The following is a 16,217-nucleotide window of genomic DNA, read 5'->3' as shown; positions in this document are numbered from 1 at the left end:
GTTGCGGCATAACAAAGTTGAGGCACAACAAAGAAACTAATTTAGGACCAGGAGTAATTCGCACTTAAATAAACGATAGTAAAAAACGTTGGAATTTCTAAACATTATTTTACTGGGTAGGTATACTGTACCTGATAATCTTAATATTTGCGTGGCTTGAAAATGAAAGGACTGGCGACTCTTTTAAATCCAACTACAACGAGAGAACAATACAGAAGTGACTAATGAACAAAAATGATACAGCTTAATCTTTTGTGGTCATGTTAATAAGAATTCCCTTGTGGACAATCCTTAACGACAAGTCGAGTGCAATTAGTGATAAACTTGTTATTAATTCCATTTTAATTGTCTTTTGAATCACGTTAGACTTGAATGAAAGTTTTGAGGTCAGAATGATTCTATTAAGAGAGATATGTAGCTGAGATCGTGATGATACGACCTAAGTAAACTTATAATGCCTTTAGAATAAACTGAAGTATAAAGGTTTATACAAAAAAAAGGACAGTTGCCAAGGTATAGTGTGTTTCCTGGTTCTTATATCATGTTGCTCCCTGTGGTTCTGATAACAATTTTGTATCGCGGATATTATGTTATGTTTCTGTAAACCACGTGCAAACAAATGTCTAAAGGATATGAATGCTTTCTATATATTTTTCTTAGAACTCATTTATGTTGCGGTGTACGTAGTTCATAAGATATAGTTGATTTTTTTATCTTCCAACGACTCCTGCTTATGTTAAATTGTTCACCTCTCTCATCTACACCATCTTGCTGTAGTCATTTTTTAGAATGTTTAAAAAACGATGCTTCTTCTGCATGTCATTCTTTTCTCTTTTGTTCTAATTTTTTGTTCTGAAATTTTCAAGCATTAACCAGAATTAGGCAGTAATTCATACTTTCCTACAAAAAACGCTCAAATTGCAAAAAAACTGAAACACTGGATTGGTTAAGCTAAAAGTTTTTGTATTTTACTGGTCTGGTGCTTTCATTCCAGTGGAAAAATTTATACAAAGTATTTGTGCATTAAAAATTAAAATTTATGTGGCAATCACAGTGACCTCAATATATTTTTTCTAATATCAAGGTTCCGTAGCATAACTGGCGTTCATCTAAATTAAAGATAAAAACCATAAAAAGAGTATATCAGTAAAAAAGTTGATAGCGGCGACCACTCCGTAATAACGGCCAAGGGTCACCAGACCCTGGGGACGAGGTTGTGTAAGAACGTCTTCATTTGCGGTACATCAAAGAAAAAAGCGGGAAAATCAGTAAATAATTGATGTTTCCAGCATCGATAACAATGTTCTGCTGGGTTGAGTTTTTTTCTACAAAATTAATTACTGAAGCAAACTTTATTCTGCAAAAACGTTTCTCCAAGTGATTATATCGGAAATAACTAAATAAAAACGCATTTTTAAGAATATTTGCCTTTTTTAATTTTTTTTTTAAATATTAGTCAAAAGTTGAAAATAGAACACCATCAAAGTAAATCTAGGGAGTAAATCACGCTAAATAAGAATAATAGAATCAAATAATAAAATAGAATGAAATGAAATCGCGCCATTTTGTTTACTTTTGTTTGCTCTGTTTCATGCAGGTTTTTATTTAGTTTTCAACAGATTGAACCCAACAATTTATTTTTATCAGCATATTATTTGAAAAAAAAAAATTAATTATTAAACAAGTTTTTAATAAACTTAAATCAGTGACGATAAATTAATTATTTTACAGAAAAAAAATTCTTCTTTGACAAGGATAAAATTTGGGCAATCTAGTCTTAAGCATTTTGGTATGTTAATTTAACATTGGTGCTCTAAACGAATGAATAGCTAATGAGCTTGCTGTACTTCAAGATTTTAAGGAAAAGACTAAAAAGAAAATTTCACGTGGAAATTTAGGTATCTGTATACTTCTCAGTGTCTTTAGGTTAAACTTATTGACTTTACAAAAAACCCCTTAGCAGTTTGATGCTTCTACAAGAAGTAACTTAGTGATGTTAGCCTTGCGAAATAGAACCACAAAATATCTTATGTCACTTATTTCGACTGTGGAATGTCATATCGTCTATGTCAGAAAAAGGCAAAAAGGGATCAAGTAGGTTGCATAGCAACTACCGTCCACCTAGCACCTAAAAGGAAGCAATAGTATGGAGGGTGGGAGATTTTTTATTTTGGCAATTAAAAGGATGAGTTATCAAAGTATGAACAATGATAGTGGTGTCTGTTGCGTCATACGTGTGATCAACTTCATCCCCAAGTCTTTTTGCGTGGTTAGTACTGGTCAGAGAAGCAATATCTAGATTTGAGATCTCTCTGTTATTCTTCAGCTTGCTTATTCATTGTAAGTTGAGAGCTATCAAAAGTGTTTCAAGGAGAATGTTTTTTTTTCAACACAAACTTTCTTTATATGAATGAAGCTCTTCCGATATTAAACGATGGTTGTTTGTATGATAAACTGAAAGATGTATGTAAATTTATCCAGTTTAAAATTTAATTGTCTCAGCTTAAAATATAATGAAAAGACTGGAACCAAAATAAATTTTTTAATCAATGCTGGTACAAATAAAAACTATTGAGAATTGACATCGAGTCAATGTATATACTGGTGATAAGTTACTACAGACCATAAGCCATAACAGAAGAGTGTGTAGAAGTAAAAAAAAGATATGTTTATATAAGACCATCTATCGGCATGCGCAGCAAATACAATCAATACCAGGTCTCTTTATCCTTGTTGCTATGCAAAGGTATAGCAACACAGAAAAAACGCCGTGACCGATAACCAACGATCATCCTGTGATATGTTTTGTGAGTGAATGTGTTTATCGTATGAATGAAATTAAAGTAAACATTTTGTTTTAGTAGAATACAATGAAAGATCCAGCGTGCAAAAAAGTGGAGAGAAATGAATTTGGACATGGTGCTCTTCACAAAGCTGTTATTCTCAACAATACAGAAGAAATAACAAGGTAGCATGGAAAGATTTTAAATTAGAGTTTGTCATACATCGCATTATTATATTTTGTACATGAAATGCTATTTAATCCAAATTTTAGGCTAATAGCTGATGGCTATGATGAAACGATTATTGATTCGTCAGGCTTCACAGCCACTGAATTGGCTATCATACTGGAAAAAGAATGGCTCTTACCGTACTTGGATGGTTCTATATACCATGACGAGGAGGTTTGTATCTAAAACATCTTGCTTCACGTGACTATTTTTTGTTGTTTTAATAATTTACCCAGATTTTTTTCCTCCTTTTGACCTCATTCGCTTATATGTAGTCCAATCTGAATTCGTTCTGCAACAAAGTTGTAATCTAGCATATAGTTAAGACTTTGTCACTCTGGTGGTATGATAAAAGTGACTCTTATTTTTAGATCGTGTGCAGAAATTTTTCAAATAGACGCGCAGCAATCAAGGAAAAGTTAAAGAAGAGGCGGTCATCAGTACCTAAACAACGGAAAAAGAGTTGGAACTTCAATATTGCTAACAAACAATGTCAAGTAAAAAAGATATCATTTTCTAATAAACGCGACATTCCATCCTTAAATACCAATCAAAATAGCAGCTCAAACAAACCCTCTTTAAATCATGACACAACTAATCTAACTTCCTATGCACCTGAGCATATATCGACCAATCATGTTGTGGAGCTAAATTCTTCCCCAGAAACTAGGGACCTTAAAGAAGGGCTGGAAGAATTAAATGCAAACAAAGTAGTTAAACATCCCTCATTGAGCTACAGTCAGATGGAAGACTTCTTGTGTCTTTCAAAATCAGAAAATTATAACACGTACTTCGAAAACATTTCGGGTGAGAATAATGAATATCTTAAAGAAGACGAAAATGATAGTATGCTACAAAGCTGTAGTAGCAATGAAAATCATCTTGTATGTGGAAATCATTCATCTGACATTACGAATCCAAAACAAAACAAAGCGTTAGCAGTAACAGCTAGTAATGGCAGTAAGAACGACATCGTGCCACCGTTACTTCTGCCGTTAGCAACCAATGTTAGTTATAGCAACAATCCAGACATGTATTCAGATTCAGGTTTTTCGACGTTAAGAAGCTCTGACGGCGATATCAACAACAATACGATGACAATAAATGATTATGCTAATATGTCGGAAACTTATGAGAATACACGGAAAGAAATTGATGACGATAAAACAGATGATTATTTTATTCATTCATACGGCATTGAGCAATGGATTGTGAACAAAGGAAGTTATGTTGATCTAAACTTCAATGAAGAGTTTGAAGAGAGAGTTATGGCAGAGGAAATAGCAAAGTTAAAAGGTATGTAAAAAAATACCCAAATCTCTAAGATTGCAAAAAAAAAATGGTTACTCTCGCTAAGTAGTATTTAGCAGAACGCGTACAAATTATGCTAATTCGGTGACTAGGAGATGTTGTCAATGGACTTAGAAACGCAATTATCAGGCGTTGTTTTAAACAATAGGATCGCAATGTTAGACATCTCATCAATAGAAATTCCTAATTTTCTTAATTACGTGGACTTGGCAACGTTCACGCTTTTAAAAAGAATGACTTAATTACAATAAATATCCATTTTTGTATGGATAAAGTTTTTTATGAATGTGGCGCAGATGTGGTGTGATAGATACGTGTTTAGATACGTGTGTGCAGATATCTAGTTTTCTAAAAAAAATATCGATAAGTGCATGGTAAGAGGTTTTTTTTGTAAATATTAGTGTTATTATTGAAATTTGTATGATCCAGTCATGCTTTAAAATCATTTTGACAGAAGTGAAATTCTGCGTTCTTTGCGGAACCATCCTGTAAAAAAAACAAGATTTATACAAGAGTAATATTTAAAATTGGTAATAGAAAACAATATACGTTGTAACTCTAGACCAATCTTTGTGGCAACTTTTTTAATTTTACCTTCGTAAAAAGGGGTTAAAAATTCCACTCCATTTTCTAATCTTTAAGAGTACAGTTCCTGTATTTTTTTTCTTCTTTTTCTCTATTGGGTATAATTATAAAAACCTGGAAGTAAGAGTGGGTGTTCACATGTATAAAATAGCAGTTTTTAGTTTGGAAACCAAATTTACAAATATCTAAAATACATGATGGACATGATTCAAGTTTTTCAAGCTTAATAAATTTTAAGACTAAGGCAGGTTTAGATTTAGCGTTCACAAATTATCAGTGCATTTTTACGTATGCATGTGAATAGCTTTTAAAACCTTTTTAAAGATTGTTCAGTTCAGAATAATTTCGTTCTTATAAAGAAAACACGTGTATATCGTATATATCGTGTATATAGTCTTCAAGCATCACGTGTGCGTCATTTATCGTGTGTTGAGGAAAGGTTGGAGTACACTTTCATTAATATTTGAGCCAGTGACTTTTAGTTTAACCCTATTCGGTCCGGTAAAGAGGAGGGGGGCTGACGGTTTTTTCTTAATAACTCCTTGACGCTACGTTGCATGGCTTACTGAGTTTCAGTATTTATCTATTAGACACCTGCATACCAAATTTTTAGGCCCCATGCCTCTCAGAGGCCTTGATATTGGCTATTAATTGAAACTACCCCTAAAAATCTCTATGAAACCTCTATAACTGGGAAAATATAATAACTCTTGTTAGGATTATCCTTAGAACTTAAAACTTACAACATAACTTTGTTTCATCAAGAAGAATCATTTTCCATGTTTTGAACACCTGATTAATCACGCCCCCTCCTCCCGTCATAATTTGTTCGAAAAACCTCGGATCAAACAGGGTTAAGCGGCAATTTGGAAATTCCCTGGGTCCTGGTACTAGCAAAATTAAAATGTTGTTCAAAATTTTCCTTGTAATAAAATAAACACGCCGTTGGAGAACTTTAAACTTTAAAATAAAACGAAAGTATCACTCGTCGGTTTTGACAACATTTTAATTGTGTTGTAAAGTTTTATGTTGCTTTGTCAACAACCTTAATTATATTTTTAAATTAATTTATGGCTGTCTTAATTGTCTTTACTTTCTTAGATTCTACACATATTGTCCATCTCCTAAGAGACAATCCACAGAGCGCAGAACAATACATAAAAACAACAAACGCTGACAACAATAAAGTTGGTTATATAAACATTGCCTGCAGCGAGGCGGATTGTTTTTATTCTAAAGATCATTCACAAATACATGCAATTCATGAGAAGTGTCAATCCCATAACATAAACAAAGACAGAGATTATTGTGATGGTTTCGTTAAACCATTTTTGAATGAGAAACACTTGAGAAGATACACAAATAAAGAGAAGCATAGCTGTGTTTTAGAAGTATCTGCGACCACGAGATTCGATAAAGAGTTTAAAGACGACGAAGACATTAAAGACCTTTTCAGTTGTGAGAATCTAAGTGATAACAAAATTTTTAATTTCAGTATATTATTTGATTTAAAACGTGCGCATTCGTGGCCATTGATTAACATGGAGAATTCATTTGTGGAGATGAACGAAAAGATTGATCAAACAAATCAAGAAGACTGGGAAGTTTGGGATGTTGAAGGCGATGAGAAAGTCGACGAGAACTTAAGCAATGAAAATATAACGGAAAAATCGTTACGTTTTAACACATCCATTAACACAACAAATGAACTTAACAGTACAAATCAAGATGAGGTTGCTTACACATATACAGCACCTTCACCTAAAAATACTTCAAATAATAACACATTTAACGGTAACCTAACTGTTCCTTTAACTCAACCAAAAGCAAGATCGCAGTCTACAAGTAATAATTTAAAACCACACCGAAGTAAATCCAGCGAAGATACGAGGGGCCTTAGTAGTAGTTTCACTCTGGGAGTGCCAGATATGAAAAAATCCCGATCTTCCACAGCGATTCCAAACGGAGAAAGCAAAACCGACTCTAAAGGGTTTAGTAAAAGCGTCCAATACGAACCGCAGAAAGAAAAGAAAAGGAGAAGCTTTCTTTCTTTGTTTGGGATGAAAAAATCAACATCATCATCCGAAATTTCAAAATTAAACCGTAGTAGAAATAGCAGTACATCGTCTGATGATCCACGTGGTTTTAACAGATCTATTGACCCAAATAGTGGCGAAGAAAAGCATACCTTAATTGTACCCACACTGAAGCGTTCTGAGTCATCATCATCAATAACATCAAACGGTAACGAGTGCATAAACCAAGATGGTCTTGGATTTTCAAGCAGCATGAAATTAAACAGCACCAGTGGCTCAAACACCAGCGTCCACAAGTTATCATTAGGTGAACTAAACGCAGCACGACCAGACAGTGGATATTTTTCTCCTGATGAACTGAAGAAGACATCCACACCAAAGAAAAACTCTAAAATGTCTTATAGTATCACCTTTACTCCAGAGACCTCCATTGAACAAAAAAATAATAATTCAACAAGTAATACTTCAACTCCATTTTTTCCACTGCAGGTACCATTATTACCTTTGCTAGGAGTGGGACTTGGCGAGGAACAACCCACACATGATGCATTGCACAATGTTCTTTCGCCACACACCGTTAAAGAACATGGCTTTTTTTCCTTAGGAGGGAATCAAATAATTGATGTCGATACAAAAAAAACATCAAGTGATAATTCAGTTGAAAAAAACTCTAACGTTAACTCTAAGACAGAATCCAATATGGACAACGTTTCTTCAGATCAAGGTAAGGATACCAGTGAAGACAATTCCCCTTCAGTCACAATCGAGGTGCAAGATACCATCGAGGACACATCACACTTTTCTGATAACGATGAAGATTTCAAAGAAGCAGCAAAGCCACGTGGTATCATCCCAGTCAAACTTAGGGATGACGAGGAATTCTGTGAAGTGTTAGATACTGACTACGATTACCCAAATCATTCCACACCAAATAAAGACCTGGTTTCTACTGACTCAACAAAAACCAGAATCGAAGCTGATGATTCAAATATAATGTCTACGCCAACTACAGATAAACACACTGCACATGAAGACAGCCAAGATGGCAAGGAAGTTCCTGCTGTTCGTCAGTTAATTCTCGACGATGATGGTTTTTTCACACCAGGTTTTCAACAAGGTTCTGCAAATGGTCAACTTCCAAAATATGAAGATTTGTATGCTGTAACAGATTCTCCTAATGACAAGGAGTCTAGTGCTTCTGTAGTTCAGCAGAATATCATACACAGTGAAGTTTCTGATGAGCTCAATAGTGAAAATACTACTGGTGTATTTCCAGTATTTGAACATACAAATCAGGTCGACGATAGTACTGCCGAGGAAAGCGTGAAATCCTCAGGCAGTGACGATGAAGATAACAATAAACCCTCCTTCGTAGAAGATGCATTTGAGTTTGATAGTTCTCACCTTGAAGATAGCATGGCATCATTTGAGAAACACGAGGAAGAGTATAGTCGAAATAACCAAATGCCTCGATGGAAAGAGGAATTAAGCGCGGATGAGGAAGATGATAATCTTTATCGAGATTATAATGATGAACATGTTGAACGAAAATTAACGATGGAACTGTTAAACTACATGCCTCCCATTATTGAGCGCTCTGTAGAATTGCACGAAGTTATTCAGGAGGGTAAGTTCAAAGTTGTTAGTTTTAGCTTGCTTTTTTCTTGGTTGTAACTTCCTTCCCAGTGCATCTTTTCACTTTTACCACATAATATTTAAAGTAACAAAAATTCAAAAAGGAACGCAAACGAGATTGCGTCGGCTATTGCTTTCTTTTACACCATTTTATTCATTCTTTTATTTTTTCACGAACTCTACGAAGCTCTGTTGAGTACGAAGGTATCTTAAGAACACGGTTTTTAAAAATAGCTAAATTCTCTAAAAATATTGTATTGTGAAGTAATATAATTTTTCTTTTAATTTTTTAGAAAAAGTGGAGCAATCAGTTTCAGATGAAGGTATAGACCAGGTGAGATTTTGAAATTATAATGTTGGTATCACATTTTTTTCAATACGATACAATTATTCGGTGGTTTTTAAAAAGTTCATGGTAGTCAGGTTATTGTGTGTTTACCTTTGAAAGAGAAAGCTTACCTTAAGACTCGTTTTTTTGCATTTCGCTTTTCTTGTGATTAACGAGGCATAAGGCTGACACAAGCAGTTAATAACTACTCGTGTATTCTTTCTTAAAGCGAGTGAAGAAAAGCTTAATATTTGTTGACAATGGTTTGACGTCGTGTACATCTGTAATATTTATTTACATGTCAATTCTATCTACGTATATATAAAAATTATATTGGTAACAGAATAAAAACAACAACAATTACTTAAATTTTTCTTTATGTTATCAATCTTTGTTTAGACCGATCTTCAACGTGTTATTATTTCATCTCAAGAACATTCAAACAAAAAGAACACGGAAGACCCATTAGATGATTTTGTGAATATTATCATCGAAGAAAAAGAAGAAGAGCTACAAGGGGAAGACAGTGTGCATTCTTTTGACAAAGGTATGAGATCTTTAAAACAGATTGGATAGTATAGCATAATTTTTTCAGTAGGCGAGAGGTCTAGTATTTTTTAATGTTCGCCATAATTTTATTTTCTCAGTGATTTTCTTGTAAATAAAGTTTTAATAAGAAAAAGTATGCATGTTTGTCTACTCTGAAGTAATAAAGTTTGTATTTGAAATCCTACATAAAAAAATCATTATACCATAACGTTTTTTGTCTGGGTACCATGTTTCTTATAAACTACTGTGTAATATGTAAGTCACATCCTCGTTCTTAGTGGTCCTTTGATTATAATATTATCGTAAGAACATCTTTATTAACTTTCGAAAAGTGTTTATTGCTTGTGCAGGGAGGGCGCAGTGATTTTCTTCAAATCGATTGTTGGGAAGGCGTTAATAAATTGAAGTGGGTAAATTCGACTTTCACTTAACTTGTGTCACAAATTTACTTGTATCTCTTATGTTTTTGAGTTTTAGCTTTAGCGTTGTTAATCCACAATTAGGTTCAGGAGTAGCGGAGCTTGGAACTACACTTTTCGCCAGATTCTTATAATACCTTGCAACCATTTCGCTTCTACCTGCTCGTTTTTTAAGTTATAAACGTTACAAAATCACTCACGAATGTCTTTAAATAACAATGTTTATATAAATTACAATACTTTTACGCGTAGGTTTGGAATATAATAATTTTAAGAACAACCTTACCTGAAAAACGAATTTCTCTTCATTTGGATTAGAAGCAAAGATACAAAATATTTAAATAGTTGAGTTTCACAAATGTAGAATTTCCGCAAGTTCCGGTAATATTTTGAGAAAATACAGTTTATGTTAAGAAATTTAATAACTTTATTCGGATAAATTTTGGCGCGAATTTAATATAACGATAAGGCAATATTTTTTAGGAGTGTATTAAATTCAGCGACGTGGCACAAAATTAAATTAGCGCCAAAATTTGTACGAATAATGCTGATAAACTTTTTCAAATTGACTGAAACTCGAGAAAATCACAAATACTTGTCAACATGAGGTAGCTACTCATCCTGTAAGAAGCTTAAAAAATGTGCAACAAAATAAAAATGTACGTAAAAACGACATATTTTATATATAATCTACTGCTCAATATTCATTAGTCTGATCATATAGTCATTAAATAAATTTGGGTTAGGAGGAGGCATCCTTTTTAACATGGACAGGTCCTTCGTTTTAAGCGTCTTGTTTAAGGTATCGCACGTACAATAATATAAAAATCCTTCGTCGAACATCTTTTCGGCTAGTTCGTACTGATGATTGTCCATTAATTTGTCGTTTATCACTACAATCATTGGTTTATTTAAAGCTAGTGTTTCTAGAACACTACCCGCTCCTGCATGGCTTATCACCAATGAAGCACTTTTTAAATCACCTTCAATGGAGTCTTTAAATTTATAAGTTTCGATTTGAATATCAGATCTATTAGTGTTTACTTCATAGAGTCCTTTACCTGTTTGCAAAATTATCTTTGTGTATCCTTTAGCTACCAGTGTTGTTAAGATCTGTTCGGAAACGATCGTTTGTACAAGGTCATCAAATGCAGTGGTACCGACTGTAATGAATACACATCGTTCCATGCTCGCATCCATTTTCATGTATTTATTTTGAAGCTAAAAAGCAAAAACAGAAAATGTTGATTTTTATCACAAGCCAAGGTTCACACAAATGCGAAATTTGTCTACAGAATTGTTTCTTCAAAGACAGTCAAAGAGCGAATTTGGGGGTTACCCAATTATTGAATGGCCCCTATGCTTCGTTTCCTTCAACAGAGAAAACTTTAAAAACAATACATATACGTCATAGATCGAGAAAGATCAGTGTTGCTTTGATGTTCGCAATCCGCATGCTAATTCTTATAAATTCGTACAAATAACATATGAATAAGGGGACTGTTCACACCAAAACACGTAATTCTTATTGTATGCGAATAAGATGCGAATTACCATAAGAATTACGTTATTCGCATTAGTGTGAACCTGACTTTTACCCGTTCCTTTAATAGCACTTCTTTTTTGATTGCAACTTCAGGTTCAATACAATTCGCTCCATAAAAATAACACACATGAAAAATTGTATTGACAATGGATATACACATTCAAAAAAGTAATATCTTATATCAAGTTCCTGTCATCGGACTAAATTTTGAAATCATAAATAATACAGAGAAGTTCAAACTTTTGATTCATTTTCACTTGTTAATAATGTGATTTCATTCAAATATACTACTAAATTATGTATGACTGCAGTGGTGGCTACGTTTAGCCTTAATACTTTTACACATGTGATTCTTTGCAATAACACAAAATAGGTTATCTAGACGAAAACGAAAATTTCTTTACATTATCAGTCTATAGTTAAATGACCAAAGTACTTAAGAAGAAAGTCACAATAGCATAACAAATCGTGACCTGCTTTTTATTTTTTTTTTTTAGCTTCAGTAAAAGATGAACAAGAAAAAGTGCACGAGATATACATAAAACATGGTGACGATGCAATCGTAAACAACGTCCCAACGCCAGCAGAAAAATCAAGCCTCGATGATCCAGGAAAAAAAATAGTAAAGGAATCAGAGACATCGAAGCCCCATAACACAATAGTTTTTGAGTTTAGTTTACCCCAAGAAGATTCAACAGCCCCCTTAGCCACTACAACAAAGGTCGAAGACAAACCTGTAGAAACTGCACGTTTAATTCATGACGACACAACAGTCAGTAGCACTCGACCCATCACTCCACCTATAGAAGACGGCGAGGAAAAAACAACATCCAAAAAGCGAGACGAAGCAGAACCTATGTATTTTTCTAATGAATTTAAACCAATAACCAACGAAATACGTTCATACGAAAAAAAATCGGATTGCTTAAAAAATTTCGATGAAAACAGTAGTACTTATCCAGTGTTAGAACAAAAGAAGTGTCTTTGGTATGACTACGAACTTGATGGCGAGTTTACAAACAAAAATGAGCGCTCAAAATCGCCAGCCGTTCTTAATGAAGCTGAAACAGTGAGTCCAGTAATTTCACGAAAAGGTAAATCTGTTTTACGTAAAAAGAAACTAACCAGAGACCCTTCATTACAATGGGATGGGTTGGTCGAGCAGTACAATGATTTAGATTCATTTGACGATGAAGAAAAATTGAATGTTATTGTTGATTTTGAATTAGATGAGGACCAAATCGATGAAGAGAAAGACGAGAACAGTTTCAGATTGGATGCACAGAAAAGAAATGATAGCTACTTGAAGTTAACACCGGATATCGATGAATTATGCAGTGACGAGGAAAAAGAAATGGAAAACGAGTTTGACGTGAATACAAACAAGGCTAAACCAGCAACAAGTGAGGACGAGAAAAATATTAATGAAGAAATCATTGCCACGGTTATCAATAATACTGAGGAAGAAAAAACTTGTGATGAAAACAAGGTTAATGAATATGAGGCTGATGAAAACGAGACTAAATACACCATAGAAGTAACCAAAGAAAATAAAAATGATGACAAAAAAATGAGAGATGAATATGACAGTGACGGTAACGAGGAAGAAGAATTCGACAATGATTATGTCATAAGAGAAATTAAAGAGTCCGACACAGAAAATGAAAATGTTAATGTAAATGATGAGGAAAAATATTCGCTTGAGATTGACAGTGATGAAGAAAATGTGGTTAGGGATAGCGAAGAAGACGATGACGATTTTGTTAACATTGAGTACGAGATAAAAGAGGCCAACGAAGAAAATGATGAAGTGAAATGTAAGATTGACAATCAAGGTGTAGAGCCGACGAAAGAAAGTAATGAGGAATGTGATCACAATGATGAAAAAGTTGATAATCTTGATGAAATAAAATATCTTGTTGCAGCTTTAGATGAACACTATAAGCTGATATCGTCCGATACGATAAACGAAAACGTGAAAAAGCTGAAACGCCGTGCAAAGAAAAAGAGAGCGTTAAAACGAATAAAATCAGACGAACCAATTTTGTATAAACGTATTGATTGCGATGCAGTTGACTGCAACGTTTTACCTGTAAGCGATGCTGAGAATAAAAGAACTCGTGACGACAAAATTAGGGTTGAAGAAGAAGAAATCGAAGAAGACAAACTTGAATTTGATCTTTACGAAATGGATCTAACAATACTGCTAAATGACTCATTCGATGCTGAATACAGTGGTGATGTACCAGACCAGGAGTTATCTATATCAAAGAAAATATACTCAAGAAAGAAGAAACGCTTGCAAGTGCAGCGAACAGAGGATTTTACAGTGATATCAGACGACGAATGTTCGATACTGGAAGATTACACTTCACCACGTTCTTCAACCATACCTGTAAAAGATATCGAAGTTGGCAATAATGCTGAAAAGAAAAAGCCCTTGCTATCAGAAGATTACACGGTGATATCGTTCGATGAGAGAGGAGAAAAAAAAGATCAAGCTCCAAAAAAAGACGACCAAGATGACGAAAGTTTGAGCGAAACATTTGGTGCAGATTTCAATTTGACGAGTTCGCTTAACGATCGAGCCACCACTCCAGTTTCTTTCAGTAGAGGTGTTAGGAGGCCTGGTTCGCTTCATGGACGTGTATCATCGCCGAAACTATTTTCCAAAGCTTTAAGCGCTGATGAAGGCACCTTGAAAAACATTGAAATGAGAGACGCAAAAGATATTAAGTCAAAGAGCCGACCAAGCGATGTCAAAAGACACAGCTTGCCAATCATGTTGAAATCCAATGAAGAATTGCGAAACGATAGGATCTCTACCGACGATGAAGACGAGCCAAGCTTGAGTGAGAAGTACGGACAAGAGTTTAACTTAACAAGCTCTTACAACGAAAGATCAAATACTCCAGTTTCATCCAACAAAGGCGTTTCAAGGTCTGGTTCGTTCAGCGAACGAGGGGCGTCACCAAATATATTCTCTAAAAAACAAACAAGCGAGGATGACAATGTGAAAACGATCGAATTAAAAGATGCCAAGGAACTTATCACCAAAAGCAACCTATTTGATACTAGCAGAGGCGGTTCACCAGCGCATATTTCAACTGGTAAAAATCTGGAAAGAGAAGATGCAATTGAGATCAATGACGATGATGCGGATTCAGGTATTTACTACACTCTCCTTTTCTATTCTTCACTTTTTAATGCAGCAACATCTAGAATATTAATTTGCTAAAATAGCGAAGACATCAGGATGTATTCATGTTAAATCATTTTCAGCAGAAAGTTCTAAAAAGAAATGTGATGTTTAGATCTCTTTGCATAACCGCAAAATAAATTAGTAGTAAGCTAATAATAAAGAAGTCCTCAGATAAAAAACGTTGGGCGTATTTTAATTTCCGCCCTTTGCTTTTTTATTCAGCATTTTTTCATTTTCAAGGTACTGTGATTATGCGCTAACCGTGTCATAAATAATTTTAGGTATGGGTTTGGCAAGTGACGATTTCAGTTTATCCGTATCTACAGAACGTCTAAATGTTCCGGAGGAACCAGCAGAAGACAAATTTGACTATATGAGGTGGATAGAAACAATTGAACCAAATCTTCATGATCCAAAACTAGTAGCAGACCTCTACTTATATTTGTCGTCCAAGTATTTAAATAAAAATGGGAGAGCTTACGACTTAAAGCGAATCCGCATGGGTAAAATGGTATACTGGATAATACATGATAAACAATATTGCAATTTTGTAAGTGTCATCACATACCTTTTATCTTTTATGGACGTGATCAAATCTGAAGACAAAGGAGTCCAAAATGTAAACATTGAAGAGCTTTTGATATACCTCACCGATCTCATCACGGAAAGCAAAATGAAGGCAGAGCATATAAAATTTTTCGCATACTTTCTATCACGACCGAATACATCTTTAACACCCTACCACAGATTACGAGTTTGCTTTCTCCATGCCTGCTTTAAAGAAGAGATCGCGCAAATAAAACATTTGGGAACTTTGGATCATCTGACAACGAGCTTTATAAAAATTAGCGAATACTTCATACAAGTGGATAATCAACTGGCGAGTAAACTAACGGAAGAATACCTCATTCCATACACGTTGCAGCCCTATTACGCAGATTTAATAAATAACATTTTAAAATACATGGGTTTGTTAAAGGCCGAAAAAGATATCCCTATTGCTGATGATGTGACGTCATCATTAGTTCTCTTAAAAATTCTCCTAAATCGACTGAACTTTCCAAAAGACGATATTGCAACTCTTAGATCATTATTAAAAAAAGACGACATTAAGTTTCAATTTTGCAGAAGAGGACAACAAGAACTTATATCTGAACTGTAATTTTGTTAGTCGCAAACAAAGCTATTTATGCAGTTCTTATGTTTCTTATGATATAGTATAATACCTTTCTCCTTTTTTTGCATGGAATGTAATTCTCTGAAAAATGCTTAGAACAAAGACGAGATTATTTCTACAGATAGACTGGTTTGCAAATGAAATGGCAACAAGTATATCAGCTTTAAGCGAAACATGGAAGTATTTTTTATACCGAAATTTTTAATAGTAAATTTATGGAAATTTATTATTTTTTGCTGCAATTGACGTCTGCAAAAAATATGCTTGCTTTATTTGAATATATTTTTTACTGAACTCGAAGATAAGTTTTTTGTATTTTCTGCTACTTTCAGATAGGATGTAAAAAAGGTCATATTCTACAGAAGGATTGCTTGCACAGGGAAAAAAAAGAAATATTCTTTTAAAATTGCCAAAGCCT

The 16,217-nt window shown here is 34.1% G+C and overlaps 2 protein-coding genes across 4 annotated transcripts in view; one reads left to right on the top strand and one right to left on the bottom strand.

Annotated features, from left to right (window-relative positions):
- The first annotated feature begins 411 nt into the window (after positions 1-411).
- LOC130654190 (uncharacterized) lies at positions 412-16,104 on the top strand. 3 transcript variants are annotated; one of them, XM_057456731.1, is made up of 10 exons: positions 412-513; positions 2,862-2,968; positions 3,056-3,185; positions 3,383-4,307; positions 6,009-8,570; positions 8,872-8,912; positions 9,306-9,453; positions 11,918-12,514; positions 12,650-14,587; positions 14,904-16,104. In XM_057456731.1, the coding sequence occupies exons 2-10, from the start codon at positions 2,871-2,873 to the stop codon at positions 15,782-15,784; spliced, it is 7,320 nt and encodes a 2,439-aa protein (XP_057312714.1). In that variant the 5' UTR covers positions 412-513; positions 2,862-2,870; the 3' UTR covers positions 15,785-16,104. The 3 variants fall into 3 exon arrangements, with proteins under 3 accessions (XP_057312714.1, XP_057312713.1, XP_057312712.1); XM_057456730.1 differs by having other exon boundaries at positions 2,865-2,968; positions 11,918-14,587; XM_057456729.1 differs by having other exon boundaries at positions 11,918-14,587.
- The window catches only part of LOC130654196 (UDP-N-acetylglucosamine transferase subunit ALG13 homolog), a 54,643-nt gene continuing 47,872 nt past the window's right edge, over positions 9,447-16,217 (bottom strand). The window contains exon 2 of the mRNA XM_057456740.1: positions 9,447-11,095. Coding sequence (XP_057312723.1) covers positions 10,565-11,080 — 516 coding nt within the window. The 5' untranslated portion in view covers positions 11,081-11,095 and the 3' untranslated portion in view covers positions 9,447-10,564. The remainder of the gene's footprint in view (positions 11,096-16,217) is intronic.

The sequence above is a fragment of the Hydractinia symbiolongicarpus genome, chromosome 8 (assembly GCF_029227915.1).
Source record: "Hydractinia symbiolongicarpus strain clone_291-10 chromosome 8, HSymV2.1, whole genome shotgun sequence".
In the NCBI taxonomy this organism is placed as follows: Eukaryota; Metazoa; Cnidaria; class Hydrozoa; order Anthoathecata; family Hydractiniidae; genus Hydractinia; species Hydractinia symbiolongicarpus.
The sequence above is the reverse complement of the archived record's forward strand: the minus strand, read 5'-3'. Positions and strand labels throughout refer to the sequence as shown.

What these genes read in the sequence shown, in the direction of transcription:
- LOC130654190 (XM_057456730.1), top strand. Translation starts at nt 2,871, where the DNA reads ATGAAAGATCCAGCGTGCAAAAAAGTGGAGAGAAATGAATTTGGACAT. An exon ending in CTATATACCATGACGAGGAG is followed by an intron (nt 3,186 to 3,382) that starts GTTTGTATCTAA and finishes TCTTATTTTTAG; the next exon opens with ATCGTGTGCAGAAATTTTTC. An exon ending in TGTGCATTCTTTTGACAAAG is followed by an intron (nt 9,454 to 11,917) that starts GTATGAGATCTT and finishes TTTTTTTTTTAG; the next exon opens with CTTCAGTAAAAGATGAACAA.